The 21,568-nt window shown below is 39.6% G+C and overlaps 1 protein-coding gene across 7 annotated transcripts in view; it reads right to left on the reverse strand.

The window, feature by feature from the left end:
• Positions 1–1,011: 1,011 nt before the first annotated feature.
• FGGY (FGGY carbohydrate kinase domain containing) overlaps positions 1,012–21,568 on the reverse strand; it is a 413,229-nt gene continuing 392,672 nt past the window's right edge. For 4 of the 7 annotated variants that reach the window (XM_081308911.1, XM_081308907.1, XM_081308908.1 and 1 more), the window contains 4 exons: positions 16,877–16,942; positions 12,884–12,945; positions 11,507–11,663; positions 1,012–1,215 (listed from right to left, as the gene is read on the reverse strand). In XM_081308911.1, the coding sequence (XP_081165037.1) occupies positions 1,207–1,215; positions 11,507–11,663; positions 12,884–12,945; positions 16,877–16,942 (294 nt within the window). In that variant the 3' untranslated portion in view covers positions 1,012–1,206. The remainder of the gene's footprint in view (positions 1,216–11,506; positions 11,664–12,883; positions 12,946–16,876; positions 16,943–21,568) is intronic. The other 3 variants (XM_081308910.1, XM_081308912.1, XM_081308913.1) reach the window with 3 other exon arrangements.

The raw sequence follows: 21,568 nt of genomic DNA on the forward strand, positions 1-21,568 counted from the left end.
ACCTCTGTGCTTAGCATAATGCCGGCACACAGAAAGTACCAAAGGATATTTGTTGATTGCATTCCATTGGATTTTTCTTTTCTGTCTGCTGTCTTACTTTGCTGAAGCCTCAGCATATTCTATGCCCAAACTCACCTGAACTGTAATAGCTCCAGAATCAACACTAATTCTTGGGTCTGAAACAATGTGTGAATGAGTATATGTGTATATATGTGTGTGTTTAGGTGTTTGCTCTTGTATCAACTGAAACAACTATAGTTTTGCAAACACTTGTCTACCCCAAAATCTTTTAAGCCATCATGTTTATTTAGTTTGTTTTAATATGGAAACTTTCCTTAGCTTTTGTCTTTATGACATAGCCATTTTTTAAGAATATAGTCCATTAAAGAAAACAGAATGCAGGATGGGTTTTTCTGATATTTCTTTATGATTAGATTCAGTCTGTGCATTCCCAGTCTGAGTGATGCCATTTCTTTCCATGCTATCACATCTGGAGGCACATGATGTCTATTTGCCCATCTGAAGTTAATTTGGATCATCCAATCAAGATGTTGTCCTGTTTCTTCCCTGTATCGTTAACATTCTTTTTCCTCTTGTAACTAATAAACAATCTGTGAAGAGACATTTTAAGAACATGCATACATCCTGTTACTCATCAAAATTTCCTCCTGGATCCATTGATGATCCTTGCCTATCCCTATCTTTAATATAATGATTGCAAAATGATGATTTTGCATTTGAAAGCAATATTTGACCCTAGACAGTATCCTATGTAAGAAGGAGAATGCCATAAGGAACAGAGAACATACATTAAATGTTCTATCTAAAGCAATGTCTTTCATTTACTGTATGTTATAGAATCAATTAAGTACAAGTCTCCCCTGGGTTAAATGGTCTCCAGGTTCTAGCCTATGTGAGATCCTATGACCACACATGAGACTTCTGGCATACAGTGCCTGTACAGAAAGTGCAAACTAGATAAGAGTGGTGTTTTGAAATGGGAGATTCCAGTTCTGGTTGCACATATCCAAATTTTTATTAGAAGACAATACAGAAATGATGAGATGATACCTAAAGGGTCTTGAATGTAAGATGCAAGGATAGAGGTCCTAATGGCATTGGTGTCTGTCGGTTCAGTCCCCACTCATGATTGCTGAATACTCCTTCTGGTGTTCAACCAGCTTCAGGAATACTTGATATTTCTTGTCATAATATCTGTGGGAGAAAGACGAATATGTTTAACAGTCTCAAGATGACTTTATCAAGCAGTGTTGCTTTGCATTCAGAAATATGGAAATACATCTGTTACAATTACACAGACACCTTCCAGGTTCTGAGTGCTTACAGCACCCTGGGCAATAGATTAGCCTGTGTCATGCCTGTTATCTATAAATTACATGCAGTGCTACATGGATTATTTCCATTTCTGAGATAAGGTCATCTTTTTCATGGGGTATAAACAAAATACTATAACTAAAAACCAGCAGAGCTGGAATTCCAAGTCAGATTGGTCTGACTTCAAAGTCTCTGCTGCATGTACCAAAAGGCCCAGGCTTAGCACAGAGCCTTTCACATTCCCAACTTCAGCTACGTGACTAGCCACTGATCTGGTTTAAAACCATAGGCTAACCAGAGATGAGACTGAATGTTTTATCACTCTTATGGATCCTGCACCTAGAAGTCCTGGGTAAACTGCTTTATTCCATTGTGAAACCCCATGAGAACAATGTGTAAGGACTTTCTTGCTGCTGTGCCCTGCCTTCCAGGCATCTGGTCATGGACCTCAATCTCCCTGTCCTCTCTGCTGACTCTTTGGATGAGAACTGTCAGAACTGGTGCTGGCTATGAGTCAGATCTCAGAGCAGCTGGAGCTGCTTTGTATCACAATGCTGAAAGGTAACTGTGGCCTGGACAAATATGGCACTTGAAGCCTTGCAACTTTGTCCTTACTCCTTTTCTTGGAGGTACTGACATGGGATAAGGGTTGATAAATCCAGTTCAACATGGTTTGGTAGATGCTGGGGTATTCCAAAAGGAGTCCTGATGAGGGAGCTCTGGAGGAAGCTTGTGAATTGGGGGAGACAAGCAGTAAGAGAAACTTTGGATGCTCACAGGCTTCTACTTGTCACACATTTCTGCCTTAAGCATTCTGGTAGTGTAGGAGCTGTGATAAGGCCAAACACACAGTTAAGGGGTGGGTGGAGGAGACTCTGAAGCTGGGCTATGAATCTCAGCATGGCCCATGACTTGCTGTGTGACCCAGAGCATGGTACTTAATCCAATTGTGCCTACATTTCCTCTTGTGTAAAAGGGAATAATTACAGGATCTATCTCAAGAGAACTGTTGTGTGAATTAAATGAGGCAATATATGCAAAGCTCTTAGAACAATGCCTGACTCATAATAAGTGCTAGTTGCTACTTTTAAAGTAATTAATAATCTAATATTTTCATCAATCTAGTTATGTAGATATCACTAAAACCAATTCTTTGAGTCTCCAGAAATCAATACTCATAGAATGATTTTTAGGGGCAATTTTCTGCTTCTAATGATCCTCTATGATAATATAAATTTTGGGCAATACACAACATAATATGGATTTTCTGATTTGGGAAAATTGGGCTAAGGTCAGTAATCTTTGCACATACTTTAAGATTTCCAATTTTATATTTATTTTTCTGTGGTTCTATGGATAGAAACTAGGGCCTTTGACATGCTAGGTAAGTGCTCTATCACTGAGTTATCTTACCAGTCCAAGGATTTCCAAATTTAATACCAAAGGCTTAGTGACAACTTTGTTCACTGGCCTTATTCTTCATATAGATAAATCATACAGTGTGTCTTTTTGTGATTATCGTATTTAATTTAGTCTGAACCTCAAAGAATTTCCTTCCTTGCCGCAGTCTTGGCTGGGCACAGAATCACGAGCCAATCAAGCAGGAACAAAACTTTATTTTGAAAAAGCCGCTAACACTCTCAGCGCCAGCAAGTCAAAAACCGGTCCTCCCACGAGGGTGTCCGACCGGAACCGCGCCGACCGGAACCCCGGGGTCCCCCGGACCTCCCCCGGAATTTCCTCCTACTATCCTTCCCCAACCAATGGGAACTCTCCAAGAGTCTGGTAACATGAGTCCGTAACATGAGTCCGGTAGCAGGCCAAGGTGAACAGCGGGAGTCCAATTTGCATATGAATGTAAATCTTAACATAATCATCTCAGTGGCTAGCTGGCGTCACTTTACAACCAAAGGTGCCATACATCGTATATATGCTTGTGGCTCCTAGCATCTGCCCCCTTCTGTTTAATTAAGCAACAAGCAATGTGGCTAGGGACCGTGTCTGGTAGGTTGTCCAATTTAACATATGGTTCTTACCCGTCATGGGAGAACTGACCTTTAGGCGTCAGCTTCCTGTCTTAGGTTGAATCCACTGTAATCAGAGCAACCCGTCGCTGACTACCGGTCCAGCATTCAGCCATGTTTGTGGATAGGCCTATGTACCAGTGGGGGGGTGAGGTTTTTGCCTCACCTCTGTTGGCCCCCAAATTTAGCCTTGGTGTCAGTGGGGGGGTGAGGTTCTTTGTCTCACCTCTGTTGGCCCCCAAATTTAGACCATCACTAGTAGAAGGGAGGAGGATACAGAAATGCCACGACACCAAGCCAATTGACGGCTCCTTTGGAAAAATTGCGTCACTGGTGACACCATCAGCAAAGATATGCCAGTATTACCACAATAAACATGGGGTGAGCTGGCAAGGAAATTGCATCACTGGTGACACCATCAGCAAAAATATGCCAGCAGTACCACAATTCGGTGCACCAGATGATATTTCACAATGTATGCAACTGATATATAGTCCAGGCAAGTTCTGCAAGCAGTTCAAATTGGAGGAGTCTATCAATATGTCCATATCCTCCCAAAGTAAATCAAGTCCTTGATAGCATTACTTGTTGAGTTATATTCATTGATGCATCAGTTTATACAGTTTACTGTGATAGCTATCATAGAAGCTGTAGTTTGGTTTTATCTCAGTCTTCACTGGAATTGGGATGGAGATGGAAATTCTGGCAATGATGGTAAAGAGACATTATCCTGAACAGAATTATTAAATATAATAAAAAGAAAAGGTGAAAGTAAACAAACAGATCTGTTAAACTCCTTTAAAAACAATCCTTAACAGCCGTTTACCAAATTTAAATTAGTAAACAAACAGATCTGTTAACCATCTTTAACAACAATCATAAACAGCTGTTCACCTAATTTAAATTAAACCATATAAATCACGTGAATAAAGAAAAAATTCGGATCCATTTTTTCATGAGCGCTCCTCATATAAGAAATATGGACATACACACATACAGACATACAACACAAAACAGAAGTGTGCACACAACATACAACACATAAGACAATAGTAAATAAAGGCCTTGTAACTATACTTAGGTGAAATCTCCATTGCAATGTTTAAAAACTCCACAGTCAAAAAAAAATAAATAAATAAATAAATAAATAAATAAATAAATAAAAAATAAAACACAGTCAAAAAATAAAACTGATCAGAAAAACATTAACCTAGGTTTGTATGAGCTCAAAAATAAAATAGAACTTTATGATGTGGAAAAATGCAATAATAAAATAGATACTGAAAAAAAAAAAAAAAAACACCTTGGTTAATCACTGTCGTCGATGTAAGAATAGCCAAGCTGGAGCTCTGGATGTCAGCTGTTATGGATTTGAGTCAAATCATCTTCTTTTTTTGTAGAAATTGTTTTAGTTAATCTCTCTGGAATCCAAATTGGTTGCTGTTCATCCTGTGGGAAAACACAGACAGCGCCCCGATTCCAGACTATCACTGGATCCGGGCCTTTCCATTGTCCTGTTAGAATATCTTTCCAAAGTACCTTAGGCTTATGTACATTTTTGGGGTACAAATGTCTTTCCGCAGCACTAAGTCCCGATGAATCTAAATTTAAAAAGTTTAGAGTAAAAAGGGTTATTTTAAGTTTATCTTTGGGGGATATATACCCCTTTCCAATTCCCTCCTTTTGTTTTAATAAGTACATTTTAATAGTTTGATGAGCTCTTTCAACTATGCCTTGTCCTTGTGGATTGTATGGAATTCCTGTTATGTGAGTAATACCAAATGATGAGCAAAATTGTTTAAAAGAGGAGGAAGTATAACCAGGACCGTTGTCCGTTTTTAACTGTTTTGGAACGCCCACAGTGGCAAAATTTTGTAAGCAATGAGCTATAACATCTTTAGTTTTTTCTCCGGCATGAAGGGAGCCCATCAAAAATCCGGAAGAGGTATCAACTGTAACATGTAAATATTTTAATTTTCCAAATTCTGGCAAGTGTGTGACGTCCATCTGCCAAATATGGTTAGGTATTAGTCCTCTAGGATTGACTCCAAGATTAACTTGTGGTAAAAATGTCACACAATTTTGACATTGTTTTATTATATGTCTGGCCTGTTCTTTAGTTATTTTAAAACGTTTTTGTAAAGTATTAGCATTGACATGGAACCTTTTATGAAAATTTATAGCTTCTTTTATTGTGGAGAAAATATGTATGTCATGTGTAGATTTATCTGCTAGTTCATTGCCCATACTAAGGGCTCCAGGCAATCCTGTATGTGCCCTGATATGACCTATGAAGAATGGATCTTTTCGGTCCCAGATTAGACTTTGTATAGCGGAAAACAAAGAGAAAACAGTAGAGGAAGGGGAAATCCTACCAGCATCTTCAAGGGAATTAATAGCATTAACTACATACTGACTATCAGAAAATAAATTAAATACAGAATCTTTAAACATCATAAAAGCTTGTAATACTGCATTAAGCTCTACCTTTTGAGCTGATTGTTTGGGTACTAAAAATGTAAAAGTTTGATCAGGAGTAACTACTGCTGTTGTACCATTGTTTGACCCATCAGTGAATATATTTGGAGCATTTATGATAGGGGTTTTTCTTGTCATTTTTGGAAAAACTACAGGATGCTTAGACCAAAAAGACAACAAAGGATTAGATGGTAAGTGATTATCAAATGAAACACTAGTTTTACACAGGATTATTGCCCAAGTATTTAACTCATTAGCTAACTCATCAATTTGATCCATAGTATATGGAGTAATAATTTTATTGGGAGAAATCCCAAACACTCCCTTAGCTGCTTTTATTCCTTTGAGTATTAATTGTCCTACAGCCTCAGGATATCTAGTAAGAATAGTGTTAGGGGAATAAGATAAATGTATCCACAATAATGGACCTTCTTGCCAAAATACTCCTGTAGGAATATTTTTTGTTGGTAGTACAATAAATAATAAAGGCAAACTTATATCAATTCTATCCAAATGCATATTTTCCATATATGTTTCAATGATTTTTAATACTTTTCTTGCTTTAGGCGTTAACATGCGGGGTGAATTTGGATCTGATGGACCTTTTAGAATATCAAATAAAGGTCCTAACTCTCCTGTTGGTATGCCTAGATAAGGCCTTATCCAATTTATGTCTCCCAATAACTTTTGAAAGTCATTAAGTGATTTGAGTTGATCTACTCGTATTTGAATTTTTGGTGGACGGACCATGGTTGAGGATAATAGAACTCCTAAATAATTAATTGGAAGATTTAATTGTACTTTATCTATTGCTATCTCTAGATTATAATTTTTCAATAAATTTGTAAGTGTGGCATAACATTCTAGTAATGTGTTTTTATCTTTATGTGCCAGTAACACATCATCCATATAGTGAAATATTTGTAGTTCAGGATTTTGGTTTCTAAGTGGCTGGATTGCTTTATTAACATAAATTTGACACATAGTTGGGCTGTTAGCCATCCCTTGAGGGAGTACTTTCCATTCATATCTCTGATCAGGACCTTCATGATTCAGTGCAGGGATAGTAAATGCAAAATGTGGACTATCCTCGGGATGAATTGGAATTGAAAAGAAACAATCTTTAATATCTATAACTAAAACATGCCAGGTTTTTGGTAAAGCAGACAATTGAGGAATCCCTGATTGAGCAGGTCCCATAATAACCATCTCATTATTAATGGCTCTTAAATCTTGTAATAATCTCCATTTACCAGATTTCTTTTTAATGACAAAAATGGGAGTATTATAGGGGGATACGGAAGGTTGTATATGTCCTTCCGCTAACTGTTGTCTGACCAAGTCATGGGCTACTTGTATCTTTTCTTTAGTCAAGGGCCACTGAGGAACCCACACTGGTCTTTCTGATTTCCAAGTAATTTTGATTGTCTCAGTGGCCCTTTCTGAAAACCCAATTCATGTCTATTTATTTCTTGATCTATTTGAATAGGTGTTGTCATACCTTGTTCTTGTTCTCTTAATCTTTTTTCTTTCCTAAAGCCTTGTTTAGCCCTAGTAGTGGGCGCGTTAGGATTGATGTTATTTGTTAATGTCAATCCTAATTGATCTAGGACATCTCGTCCCCATAAATTTACAGGAAGATGATCCAATACATAGGGCTGTATAGTTCCTTCACATCCTTCAGGATCCCTCCAATCTAATACCATAGCACTTCTATGGGGATTTGTTGCCACTCCTAGGCCTCGAAGCGTTTGAGTGGCTTGTTGTAATGGCCAATGTTTTGGCCATTCTTGACGAGATATGATGCTGAGGTCAGCTCCTGTGTCCAGCAGCCCATTAAAGTCATGTCCTTGAATTTTTAATTTTAGCATTGGGCGAGAATCTAAATTTAAAGACAGCATAGCCCAATCTACACCTGTGGAGCCTAATCCCTTGGAACCTCTTTCTACATTACAACTGGAAAATTTATCATGCAGGCTGGGTATTATTAATAACTGTGCTATTCTATCTCCTGGTGAAATTACTGATATACCTCTTGGAGAACTAGCTATAATTTTTATTTCACCTTCATAATCGGGATCAATTACCCCAGGACTTATCATAAGTCCTTTTAGTGTAGAAGAACTGCGTCCCAATAATAAGCCTACTGTTCCCTGGGGAAGAGGTCCTTTTACTCCTGTGGGAATGATTTGAATTCCCATCTCTGGGGTTAGTACTGCTCTGGCAGAGGCGCAGATGTCCAGCCCTGCGCTCCCTCTAGTTTGTCTGATGAGGGATTTAATGGATAATGCGTCCTGGGCACTACCTTGATGGGGCTGTTGGGTTCCTCCATTGTCCCATATATTTGTGGTTTGGGGCCCCGGGGCATTGGGCCCTCTAGTCCGTTTTTTGGCAATGGAGCTTGATACCTTTCTCCACGATATCGTGGGTAAACACTTGGTCCTTGTCCGTTTTTTGATAACGGAATACCCTCTATGGTGGTTTGAGAACGGCATTCATTAGCCCAATGTCTCCCTCTACGGCATCGTGGGCAAATACCTGGTATTCTATTCCTTTGATATCCAGCTTTGTTAAACCCTCCTCTTATGGGGCAACTCCTTTTAAAATGTCCTGTTTGATTACAATTATAGCATGTTCTTGGCCTGGCATCTAAAGCCTGTTGTACTGCTGCTAAGACTTGCCCCTGTTCATTAATGTCTCTACATAATTTAATATATGTGTTTAAATCCTCATGTCTCCATGGTCTAATGACCTCTCTGCAGCAACGATTTGCTTGGTCATAAGCCAGTTGTTTTATAAATGGCATTACCTGTTCTGTATTTCCAAATATCCTAGAGGCTGACTGAATAAGTCTATCTACAAATTCAGCATAAGGTTCATTAGTTCCTTGTATTACCTTAGATAATTGACCTTGTAAGTCTCCATGCCCCTGTAAAGTTTTCCATGCCCTAACTGCATCTACAGCAATTTGTGCGTACACACCAGGGTCATATTCAATTTGTTGTCTTTGACCCTCATAAGGTCCCTTCCCCAAAAGCATGTCCATATTTCTTTGAGGGTACCCAGCTTCTGCATTTCGCCTAGCTGTCTCCATGCAAAATTCCTCATTGGCAACCTTCCATAACAAATATTGTCCTCCGTTTAGCACAGATCGACACATGTTAGCCCAATCTGCTGGTGTCATGTCCAAGTTGGTAACAGATTCAACTATGCTTATTGTGAAGGGAGCTTGCGGCCCATAGGTCGTTACAGCCTCCTTTAATTGCTTTATTGTTTTGAAATCTAAAGCACGGTGAATTCGTTGCCCTCCTGCCTGCTCAAGTACAGGGCATGCTAATCTTTGGGGTCCTGCCTCAGAATTCCGTCCATCAACTACGGTAGTTGAGGGCCGCTCAGCGGTAGATGGAGCTGTTGGCTGAGTTACGCCCTCTGGTGATAGAACGGAGTTGGTAGCAACCTCCTGTTGTAATTCTCCACCTGATGGCTGCTTGTCCTCTAAGCTTGCTTTCTTTAAATTCTCCTCTGTCTGACTAGCTTGAGAGACCTTCTCTTTTGCTTGACCTAGCGTTTTTTCTACCATAGTCTGGACCTCTAACAATTTACTTAACAGTTTTTCGGTTTGTTTTTTATTGGATTCTAATCTACTATAACCTAACCCAATAAGGTAGGATAAAACAAAGCCGAAGCAGAATGAAACAAAGACGGAGCAGACAATGGTTGTATCAATTTTCTCTTTCTCAGGGCTGAATAACTTCAAACCTTGAGCCAACCATTTTTTCCAGTTCGCCTGAGAAAATTCTAGGGCTAGGGAGCTCGAAATGAAAACAAAATAAATCAAAACAAGAACACATTGTTTTCTGAGAAGGTCATCCATCCTGTCGCCTTCCCTCAGGGGCGAGCAATTTACTCACCTCTAAGCTTCAGGCGTTCCCCGCACGGGCCGCCAAATGCCGCAGTCTTGGCTGGGCACAGAATCACGAGCCAATCAAACAGGAACAAAACTTTATTTTGAAAAAGCCGCTAACACTCTCAGCGCCAGCAAGTCAAAAACCGGTCCTCCCACGAGGGTGTCCGACCGGAACCGCGCCGACCGGAACCCCGGGGTCCCCCGGACCTCCCCCGGAATTTCCTCCTACTATCCTTCCCCAACCAATGGGAACTCTCCAAGAGTCTGGTAACATGAGTCCGTAACATGAGTCCGGTAGCAGGCCAAGGTGAACAGCGGGAGTCCAATTTGCATATGAATGTAAATCTTAACATAATCATCTCAGTGGCTAGCTGGCGTCACTTTACAACCAAAGGTGCCATACATCGTATATATGCTTGTGGCTCCTAGCACTTCCTCTTTAAGTCCGAATAACATTCTGTTACATGTATATATCATTTTTTGCTTATACATTAATTCACTGATGGACAAGTTGAGTTGTTCTTAAGGCTTTAGCGACTGTGAATAATGCTGCTGTAAACAGGGGTATATAGATCTGTCTTCAATATCCTGCTTTCAGTTCTTTTGGACATATACCAAAAGCAGAATTGCTATATCATATGTTAATTCTACTTTCAATTTTTTGGAGAACAGACACATTTGTTTTCATAGCAGCTTTACCATTTTATGCATAAAGCTTCCAATTTCTTCACATCCTCAACACTTGTTATTTTATTGTTATTGTTGTTTGCAGTAGCTACCCTAATGGGTGTGAGGTGGTATCTTGCATTTTGATTTTCATTTCCCTAACAGTAATGTTGAATAACTTTTCATGTGCTTATTGGTTATTTATATATTCTTTGGAGGAACATCCATTCAAGTCCTTTATTCATTTTTGAATTGCGTTGTTTTTGTTGTTGAGTTTTAGGAGTTCTGTATTTTTCTGGATATTACTCCATTATATAATTTATATATAATTTACAGATATTTTCTTCTATTATGTGGGTTGCCTGTTAATTTTCTTTTTTGTAATGGAGATTGCACTTTACCACTAGACCACATCCTTAGCCCTTTTTAATCTTTTATTTCAAGACAAGGTCTTGCTAAGTTGTTGAGGGCCTCACTAAGTTGATGAGGCTGGCTTTGAACTTGTGATCCTCCTGCCTCAGCTCTCAAGCCACTGGAATTACAGGCATGTGCCACCACACCTGGTGTAAATTTGTTGATAGTCTTTTAATACACATTTTTTTCAAGATACTTTTAAGTGACTGTTCTAAAGTCATGTATAAATTTGTTTTGAGCATAAGGACAAAATTTGGAATCATCCTGAAAAATTGCTAATTGAATTGTAGTCATTAGATTAGACTCTGTGTGATCTAGACTTTTTAAGTCAGATGAATCCACTCTCTTCCAGATTCTCCTGAACTCGGTCAGTTGCTTCTGTGTGGCACAGATCTAAGTAAATGTCCCGTGTAGTTAAATTAATGTGATCGGAAGTGATGAGACAGAAGGAAACGGGTTCCTGCTTTCCATGTGCAAATCTTTGGGCCACCCGAAGATGGTGCTGCAGCACCATGTGTGCCTCCTTCATAGGTGCCCAGTTCACAGCTGCCAGAGAGAAGCCTCCTTCGAAAGTCTTGAGAGGGTCAGGGAAGAGATGAAGAAAAAAATCTGTTTCTCATTTCAAAAAACAAGGGATATTTCAGCCGCCATGAGGAGAACAAAAAGAGGGAGAGCATCCTACATTGGGATGCATTGGGAACTCAGTGCATTGGGAACTCAGCCTTTTCCATGTTCCTGGGTTGAGCTTCCCCATGGAAGCTCCTCTGAGCCCTCTGCTCCTCTGAGCCCAGAATTTAGAGAGAGGTTTATATTCAGGGGTTTTAATAGCCTGACTCCATCTGAACACAAAAAAGAAAATGAAAAGAAATTGGATCACTTTTTCAGGGACATTTCCAAAACTGTTCAACACCATGTTTTGGTGGAATCTGTACCTTTGTGTGTCTACTACACTGTGTGGTGGGATTTATGTCTTAACAAAAAATAATTTCCTAAAATTATAAAGGCACTTGCACAACTGTCTTTTTATCTTCAAACTCACTACCAGTGAAATAGAGGTCTTAATAGAGGTCTTTTTCATCTCTAACCTGGATTGTTCAAAAAGCCTTCTCTCTAGTTTACTTCTACCCTTACCCCCTTGAATTGATCATCTAAGAAGGACCTTTCTAAGATCTGCATCTGACCACATCTAGCCACCGTTTAAGGTTAAGTATCTCTGTTTTGCCTGTTGCATGAGGTTCACGGTCTTTAGCATAGCCTACTTTGAGCTGACCTCCTCCTCCCATCTCACCTCCTGACATTCCCCATCTCATATTCTGTGTTGTTGTTTATAGTGACTTCAACATACCATGCTGTTCCATTTTTATTTCTTTGCATATGTCATCCCCTCTATCAAGAATGTTCTTCTCTGTCTTGGCCTGTCTACGATTTCTTTTAAGCATTTAATGTCAAATGAGACTTAATCTTTTTCAAAAAGTTTTCCTCACCTTTATAAGGTCACATTCTTTTCTTCTTTGGGCTGTTTTGTCACATGGTAACATTTCTATGGCAGAACATAGTCCTTTGTTTTGAAAGGACCTATGTGCATAAATCAGACTATCTTATTCCCCTCTAAATCATGTTGCTTAACTTAGAGGCTTGAATATAGCAGGGACTCAGTGAATGAATATTGTGGTGACTTGAGATTACAACACTGATCAAGGTCATTTAAAAGTCCTCAATGTCAAGTGATACAAAGAATGGATGGATGCTTTGAAGGGAGATATAAAAGATGTTTTTTGTTTGTTTTTTTAAGAACAGAAAAGACCAGATTTGTTGCCAGTGACCCAGAAAAAAAAAATTGGTCTGAGAGTTCAGAAGCTTGCATCAGACACCATATCTGGCCATACCTAGCTTTGAATTTTAAGTAAGTGAAAGTGACCTTATCTTTCTCGGAGTTAGTTTTCTCAACTATTAAATGAAAGAATTGATTTAGCTAACAAAGTTTATTTCAGATCTATAGTTGTAAGCATTTGTATGTTCTCATTATTTAGCACTACACATATAAAAAATATAAACTTACTTCTTATCCTCAAGTCTCGGAAACACAACTTTTCCGACTTTGCTCATTCTTGCCATTGCCTCCTGTTAAATGGGAAACAAAGCAGACAGTTGGGTTGGAAAGCTAAAACCAAAGAGAGGATTGTGACAAACAATGACATTTGAATTAAAATTCACTTCCCTTTACAATATTCAGTCAATATGATTTTCAACTTGTTTTTCTCTGCCAATAAGAATATGACCCAAGGAATATTAAGGTTAAACCTATAACCACATATCCTGAGCTTAAAAAATAGCTGTGTGTTGAGGCCTCTAGGGCAAACTACCCAGAAAGCCAAGCACCTCTGTGATTGCCTCCAAGGATCAACATAAGTTACCTTCCCTCCTGACTACATGGACCCAAGGGCATAAGAAAGTCATATAATCAGCCACTAAGTACATTGCCTACTTAACTCTTCAATTCACTTTCAGCTCCTTTCCCAATCTATTAAGTTGTGAATACAGATGTGAGACCTCTGGACTGAGTCTAACTGACCTGAGTTCTGGAATGTTACTCCGGGACATTCCTGTTTTTACTGTGGAATACTCAGGTAGGTAGGTAACGGTTCATTGCATCCAGAGGATGTGGTATGGTACATACAGCATTCAGATCACCATAGACTGTGCTGGCTCCATTATGTGGATAAAAATGTTCGTTTTCCTTGGGCAACTCCCAAGTCTATTAAGGTCGTGAGAAAATAAGGAGATATGGCATGAACCCAAACTTTGGAGTCCAATAGAAATGACTCAGGAAGATAGCAAGCAATGGCCTGACAACACTTCACAAAACAGGCCCTGTCTTAGCTACAGCTATTGAACTCTTATTTTAAGGATGCGGTCATTCTGGGCTCATATGTGCCACTTTTTTTTTTTTTTTTTTTTGGCGGAGGGGCGGTGAGAAATACCAGGGATTGAACTCGGGGGCACTCAATCACTGAGCTACATCCCCGGCCCTATTTTTTGTATATTATTTAGAGACAGGATCTCACTGAGTTGCTTGGTGCCTCACTTTTGCTGAGGCTGGGGTTTGAACTTGTGACCCTCCTGCCTCAGCCTCCTGAGCTCCTGGGATTACAGGTGTGTGCCACTGCGCCCAGCCACATGTGCCACATCTTATGCCATACATTTATTAATTACTCTCTATGTACCAGATACTGCTAGGGATCCAGATTTGCAAAGGACATAGTTTATTTATTTATTTATTTTTCCTAGAGAAACTCAATACTAGCCAGGGGAGGAAAAAAATGTGAAAAGCTGACTATCATACAAAATGTGAGAACACTTGGGTATCTTCAAAACATATCCAAGTGTCCTCGGACCATCTTGCCATGTTATTTTGATTGACTGGTTTGTATACCATTAATTGCCTTCTGATGTGCCATGCCTATACTGGTTTACATGTTCGTTTTCTTGTCCTTACTGAAATGTAAACACAAGGGAGGGACTTGGTCTGCTTATTGCTGAATCTCAGCACCTCCTGCATAGTCAATAAGTCCTTTCATGCACCCAGCACAGCACTCCACACATGAAACATGGAGAGGCATGCTGCATAGCCTTCCTTCCATCAAGGAGCTCACAAAAGAAAGGAAAAGGGGCTGTGATCAAAAAAGAGTAGTATAAGCACTATGCTAGACGTGAATAGAATTCTTTTTGATGATTACTCAAGGAAACCCAATTCCTTTTAATCTGCTAATTTCCACAGTTTTTCAATGCTCTGCCAATTCTTCCACAAGGACAGCATGAACAATCTGGACTGGTTATCTGGGTTCCCAGCCCTCAAAGGATGAGAAAGTGCTGAGTGGAATATCAGAACTGCTAAGGGTAGCAAGAACATTGAAAGCAGGAAGAAATGACAGAGATATAAAAAATGAGGGAAAAACTATTAACAAGAAAACCAGAGACAAAACACAAATAAACAAACAAAATGGCTGCCTAGAGTCATCACAGTGAGCAGGCAAGGACATTTTATTAGGCTGCTTCTGCTCCACTTTAGGTTAAGAGCTCTGCTCAGCCCATCATATCAGAACATTTTCCTTCACAGGCTAAGTTCTGACTTCCTTAAAACAAGACCTACATGTTGCTGAGGTGTCCTCCACAATGCCCAGCACTAGCTTTGCCACTCATTCTCATTTCATTCTTGCTTCTTCCTCTGCTGGGCTTCTGAGGGGACCCTAACCTTCTTTCACCACCTCTGAATCTTGAAAATGCCCTGGGAGCATGCCCCTCCTGGTTTTGCTTGGGTTCCAGACTTGAGACAACATTCCAGGATTGCCTTCATGGGTGGGATCCAGGAAACTTGTATTAAAGAAGGTACTCTGTAAATGTTATTTTCCTTCCTACTGTAACAGATGTGTGGACAAATGGCAGACATCAGGGAATTCCCTCTTCCTTCTTCACATTACCTTTGCTTGCTTTAAAAATAAATTATTGAGAAACAAATGTTCAAAATAGAGATTTAGAAGATTTAAAAGGAGTTTATTTTGTTTCTGAAAAATAATCCATTTAAAAGTTAAACTTAGGTTAGGCTCCCTGTCCACGGAAGACTTCTCTGACTCATCCTCATTGCCTGCCTGCCCCCTAGATTGAGCTATTTGCTCCCACAGCAACTTGTGCCTCCATCTTTATGACATGGTGCCATAATTTTCTGTTAACACATCAGTCTCCCCAACTAGACTATGAGTTTCTTAAGGCAGGAATTGTTATAATTATTTTCACTGCCAAACTCAGCATCTGGCATATCACATGCACTCAGGGAATGTTGATGGAATGAATGAACTGAAGGATAATACACGTGACAGAATGTTAAAATGGAAGTTTGGCTGAGATCTAAAGATGACAGATATAAGATACCCCAGTGAGCTGGAAACAGACCACCCTGAAGAATTTGTAGAAAGAGTTGTTGAAGACCTGTAAATCAACTCTCTGAAATCTTTCATCCATGTGGAAGATCAACAAGACGGAGTCTCAGGAGAGAGTTGTTGATGTACTGTGCATCAGGCCTCTTCCAGAGCAAGGTGTCAGGGGAGGTCTTATCTTCATGAGTTAAGGCAGTAGGGCTCCACTGAGACCAATGGAGACCTGGGTGCAGGTCCTTATGGTTGTGTTGCACAGTGGACTGTGAGCAATTCCTGCTGGGAAGATGGGCAGGCTGGCAGCTTCCATGAGGAAGTGAAGGATGGATTGCACTGGGATCAGCCAACATTGCCACAGCCTGTCCCAAAGGCATGGCTATTTCCAACAGACCTCTTGGGCCTACATATGAGAGGACTATCTTGAGTTGTCTTAGATCCTGTCCACTATGGCCACTTATGGAGGCTGGAGGTGAACTACAGGATTTCCAAGGAATTAAAAATAAGCCATTTGCTGGAATACAAGGACAGAGACACTGCAGATGACAGGCTTTCTGAGATAGAGGGTCTCCAAAAAATTCTATAATAGAGGCTTCTGAGACCAATCTGATCAGAGCTAACACTTCTCATTTGTGCAAAGCCCAGCTGGGGAAACTGGGAGACATCTTAACTTTATTTTCATATATTCCTTGATATTTGAATTTCTGAATTTTGGCTATGACTTACAATTTAAAGCGTCCATAAAATCTTTATTCCCTAAGTGGCTTTGTTCTTATTAGGAAGATAATGGAATTACTGGAATTTTTAACAAGGACAGGGAAAAGCTAGCTCTATTGCATAAATAGATAGGCGCAATGAGGGCAAAAATAAAATTGTTTTTCAACTGTCTCAAGAATAGTGGGAATTGTGCCATACAAGTTTTTGTTTTACCAAAGTCACTAAAGGCAAGTTACACATGCATAATAAAGGCTGGATGAAAATAAATTGAAATGTTAATAATTTCAAGAGCATGGGTAACAATTTTTTTCTTATCAACTTTAAAAAATTTTTCTGCAGTGGCATATATTGATTTTATTGTTGTAAAAGATACAAATATAACACATCATATTAAAAAATGTTATGCTTACAAAGGTAGTCAAACTGGTGCAGGTTTCTCTTCTCCTTCTTTGTCTTCGAAAGGCTGTTGCGGGCACCTGAGGCAATATGGAGAATGCCCGAGAACCAGCCCTGTCATCACAGACTCTGCTGAGTTTTCCAATTTCTCCAGATAATTAACACAAAACTGAAACCTTATGAACACACTGGCTGTATTAAGTCTGAAAATTACCACAGCATAACAATATGAACTTATTATGGAAATGCTGGTCCATGCTAAATATAGTCACCCCCACAATATATTTCTGTTCAGAAGGGTTTATTTGAAGTTGGACTCCAAATTAATACTTTCTGTCAGCAGGCAGGGGCCGGACAATCTTAATTTGCAGCACGCTACCCTCTTTGTTTGAGTCTAGACGGCACAATGAATAGAGTGACTTTTCTTTTTCCTTTTTGCCCACACAATGAAAGCTTTTTAAAAACAAAAATATTTTGCAAAATAGCATTTTAATCACTTCTTTTCTTTCTCTCTGTAAGGCAAAGCTATAAATAAACCATGAAAGTTCACATTTGATTGTCACTTCTGAAACTAAGTGAAGGGCTTCTATAAGGAAAAAAATGGGGTCCCTGTAGCTGCCCATGAAAGCCCTCATTCATGTGGTTTGACCCTTCCCTGGTGTGTCAAGGCAGAGACACAAGTCAGCACGCTCTGCTCACCAATTCTCTGGAGGCAGCACTGGCAAGCGCCAGGCCTCATTGTAGGCAGGGGAAACACCCAGTTCTCATGTGTTATAGCCCTTTGGGGAACTACCAAAGAGCTCTGGACCACACATAGACGTGAGTTATCAGGGAAGACAGGGCAAAGGAAGGAAGGGGATCTTCAGCACCCTTGGAGAAGATGTGGATAATTGAGTGGTAGACATACTGATGTTGGTAATCTGGAGAGCAGGATTATGGTACCTTCCTCCTAACCTGGGAAACCATGGCCTTAACCTCTGAGGAAGCCTGCCACATAGTCTAGATTTAGGCACCAATGGGCACTGTAAGACTACTAGTGTCTATAATTATGATCTGCAGGGGAGAATACATTAGGACCTGGTGTTGGGAGCTAGCTATATGTGAACTCTTATGAAGAGGAACTATGCCGTGTAGCAGAATGCCTGGCAATGTCAAAGCACCCACAGGTGCTTGGTTACTATCTGTGAGTTGCTGAATGACAGGGTGATGACTTTCATAACAGAGGCAAAGTGATATCATCAAAGCCAGCATTTCCTGAAAGGCACATGCTCCTAGAAAGTGCTGAAGATAATCCACTAGGATTCTGGAGGAAAAAAAATGGAAGCACTAGTTATTTGATTTTTGACCTAGCGAAACTTATTAAGCTTTACCAGAATTCAGTATGTGGATTGGCATCAGATTCCTTCAATTGGGTCATACATTAGACTGTCATGAAGCATGTAAGGTATGTGAGGGTTACTGAGAGAAGTAGAGGTGCCCCAGGACCAAGGGACAACTATATGGTACTTCCTGAGTGTCCTCTGCTTCCAGGATTTGCTAGGTGCTGTCATTTAAATATTCTAGGTCCATGGATTTAAAGGTATTATCTAGTTTTATGTAAACTAATCTTCCCCAAATGGGCAAGAAACTGAAAAGGATTCAGTCAATGGATTGTAGGTAATGGTAATAATTTGGATTCAAGCAAAGAAGCAAATTGTGACATTATATTCTACACTTGCTCTTCATATTACAAGGTAAAAATAACAAACATCTAGTCAGGTGAGGCAAGAATTGCAAAAAAAAATATTGGGAAGATTGCTTGAGATATGGATACATAGGCACAGACAAAATCTTTTAGCAATCACCAAAAATCATTTAGAAATCATTAAAAACACACCTGGCCACAGAAAAAATAGTAGACCTTTAGATATTGCATAATGTTACTGTGATACCACATGATAGGCAAACACATTTAAAATGTTTTTGTTTCATCTGTATTTTGCCTGTTATACAGAGTATCTACAAGCACAGAATATTTCATTCTTTAACATCTTTTTGTTGTCAATGAAACTATCTTATTTATTATTTAATTATTTGTTGGTTTATTTATTTATTTATATGTGGTGCTGAGAATTGAACCCAGTGCCTCCCGAATGCTAGGCGAGCTCTCCACCACTAAGCCACCACCCCAGCCCAATATTTTGTTTTTATATTAATAAGTTTCCATATGTTGAGGATGCATGTTTGAATGTTTCTTAGCTGATGGGATATAGGTGGCATAATGTGGTGTATGGTACTGTCATATGCAGTTCCTCAACACTCAGTCACCATGGCCGTTGCTGTTTCAGTCAAACTTTCTCAGTCATTTACTCTTTGCTGAGCATTGTTCTACTTGATTTATGTATGTGACCTTTTTAACCTTTGGTTTAACGGCAGATATTATCAGCTATCCTCACGTTGTGAATGATAGAACTGAAAAGAGGGTCTAAGCAATTTTCCTAAGATCAGAAAGCCAATTTGTAGGAAAGCCAGAATTAAAACTGGTTCAGGTTCCAGGCCATTGCTTAGCCCCACACAGACACAATGGTGTATCATCCCTCCCCACACTAATGAAAAATGTCCGATCCTTGAGTCCTCCACGCTTGAGTTCTGCTGTTTATTAGCTGTGTGTGATTGCTTTGAGTGTGTGTGTGTCTCACATGCATTAATACAGGACACTGTACTTTTTTTCATAGATGCTGACACACAGTTCTGAAATACATGAATCTGCCTTCTTGAGGAACTCTGACTCATTTTACTGGAAAAACAAGTTCATGTGCTAATGTGTGGGCTGAGGCACATGACCCCTCCATAGAAAAACAGAAAATATAGCAATGTGATTTTCGTCCAACAAGCACTAAAAAATGGATAATTGTTCTTTTATTTCTTTTTTTTTGTTTTGTTTTTTGACACAGTCATTTCTTGACCTGCACCTGGCATTCTGTATAACCCCAATGCATTGGAAAGGATAATGTCAACTGAGAAGCAGGAAGGGATGAGAAAAAAGAGTAGGAGAGGTCTTCGTCATCATCATGATACACAGACTGCTCCTCATCTCTCATTCTAAATATATCTATCACACATATGCATTTATATATCTTGCTTTTAGTGTTGATTATATGAGTGTGCACATCAAAATTCATCAAATTGTACATTTGATATCCATGTATTTCATGTTATGAATACTATATCTCAATTTTAAATCTGTAATAAGAAGAGAAAAACACTGTATGTGTGTCCCTGTGTGTTATTATATTTATATTTTATTTTCAATTATGAAAGGCCTACCAAATGGGCATAGAACAGTTTTAGATGCACAGTTTTCCGATTCTGACTCTAAACTGCATCTCCAAGTAGTCTCCGGTTTATCTCTCTTTTTTTATATATTTATTTTTTTAGTTGTAGTTGGACACAATATCTTTATTTATTTATTTTTATGTGGTGTTGGGGATCAAACCCAGGGCTTCGCCCGTGCTAGGTGGGCGCTCTACGGCTGAGCCACAACCCCAGCCCCTCTGGTTAATCTCTTAATCATAAAAGAGGGAAGGTGTGGAGGTCTCTAATCATATAGGAAATGGAGCAGATAGTAGGACAATACTACATTCTAGAGACAAATGGGGTTGGATCTGGGTGCTATTGCATTCCAGATAGTGAACGAAGCTTTAGTTTTCATCTACAAAGTGGGAGTAATAATATCTGTTCACAGCATTGTTGAAAGTCCCAACAATCAACTCTCTGGCCAATGCCTCCTAACTGGTCTCCTGACTTTTCACTTGGGTCCCCTTTATAACAGTTATGCCCAGTCAGAATGAGTTTTCAGAAATAGAGTGTGGTGATTAAAATAATAAGACTCTCACAGACTGCCAGAGTTTGGGATTGGGCTTTACACTCACTAGCAGTCTGACTGGGATCAAGCAGGTTCCTTGCTTTCTTTACGGCTGTTTCCTGATATGGGAATGGGGTGAACAATAGCATTCTCCTCGAAGGCTTGCTATGAGGATCACAGGAGTGATTAACAGGAGGCACTCAGAACAGTGCTAGCAGACAGTAGGTGCTCCATAAACCTTTCATATTTGTTATTCTGCTTGTATGCAAGCTCCGTGAGGCCAGAGGTTTTAATTTGGTTCATTCACTGCATGAAAAACTTTTCCTGGCTAGAACATGCAATCCATCAATATTGGTCAAATGAACCAATGCATGAGTTTAAATTAATTTTTTTCCCTCTGGGCTGTTTTCACCCACAAGAGTTTTGATACAAAATATGTGGGGTTTTCTTTCATACCAACCAATTCTCCAACTCAAGACACTGACTTATATCTTAAAATTCAACTCACTTCTCACACTCACTACCTGGAGTTAGGGTCAGAGTTTACACACCAAGGGTTCAGTCCCCACAAGACCCTTTACTTCAGATGCTAGTCATAAGTCTGGGCATTCTGACTGACTATAAATTGGGGGTTCCGCTACTTGCTACTCCTTCAGGTTTGATAATTTGCTAGAATGGGCTCACAGAACTCAGGAAAACAACTTGCTTCTACTTCCCATTCATTATGAGGTATACAATTCACGAGGAGTCAAATGGAAGGGATGTATAGGACAAAGCATGGGGTGGGAGGTGCAGTGAGTCTCAGGCCCTCTCCAGGCCTCTACCTGGCAGCACCTCCATGTGTTCACTAACCTAGAAGCCA

Source organism: Spermophilus citellus, assembly GCF_964194105.1.
Source record: "Spermophilus citellus genome assembly, chromosome: 9".
NCBI classification, from domain to species: Eukaryota; Metazoa; Chordata; class Mammalia; order Rodentia; family Sciuridae; genus Spermophilus; species Spermophilus citellus.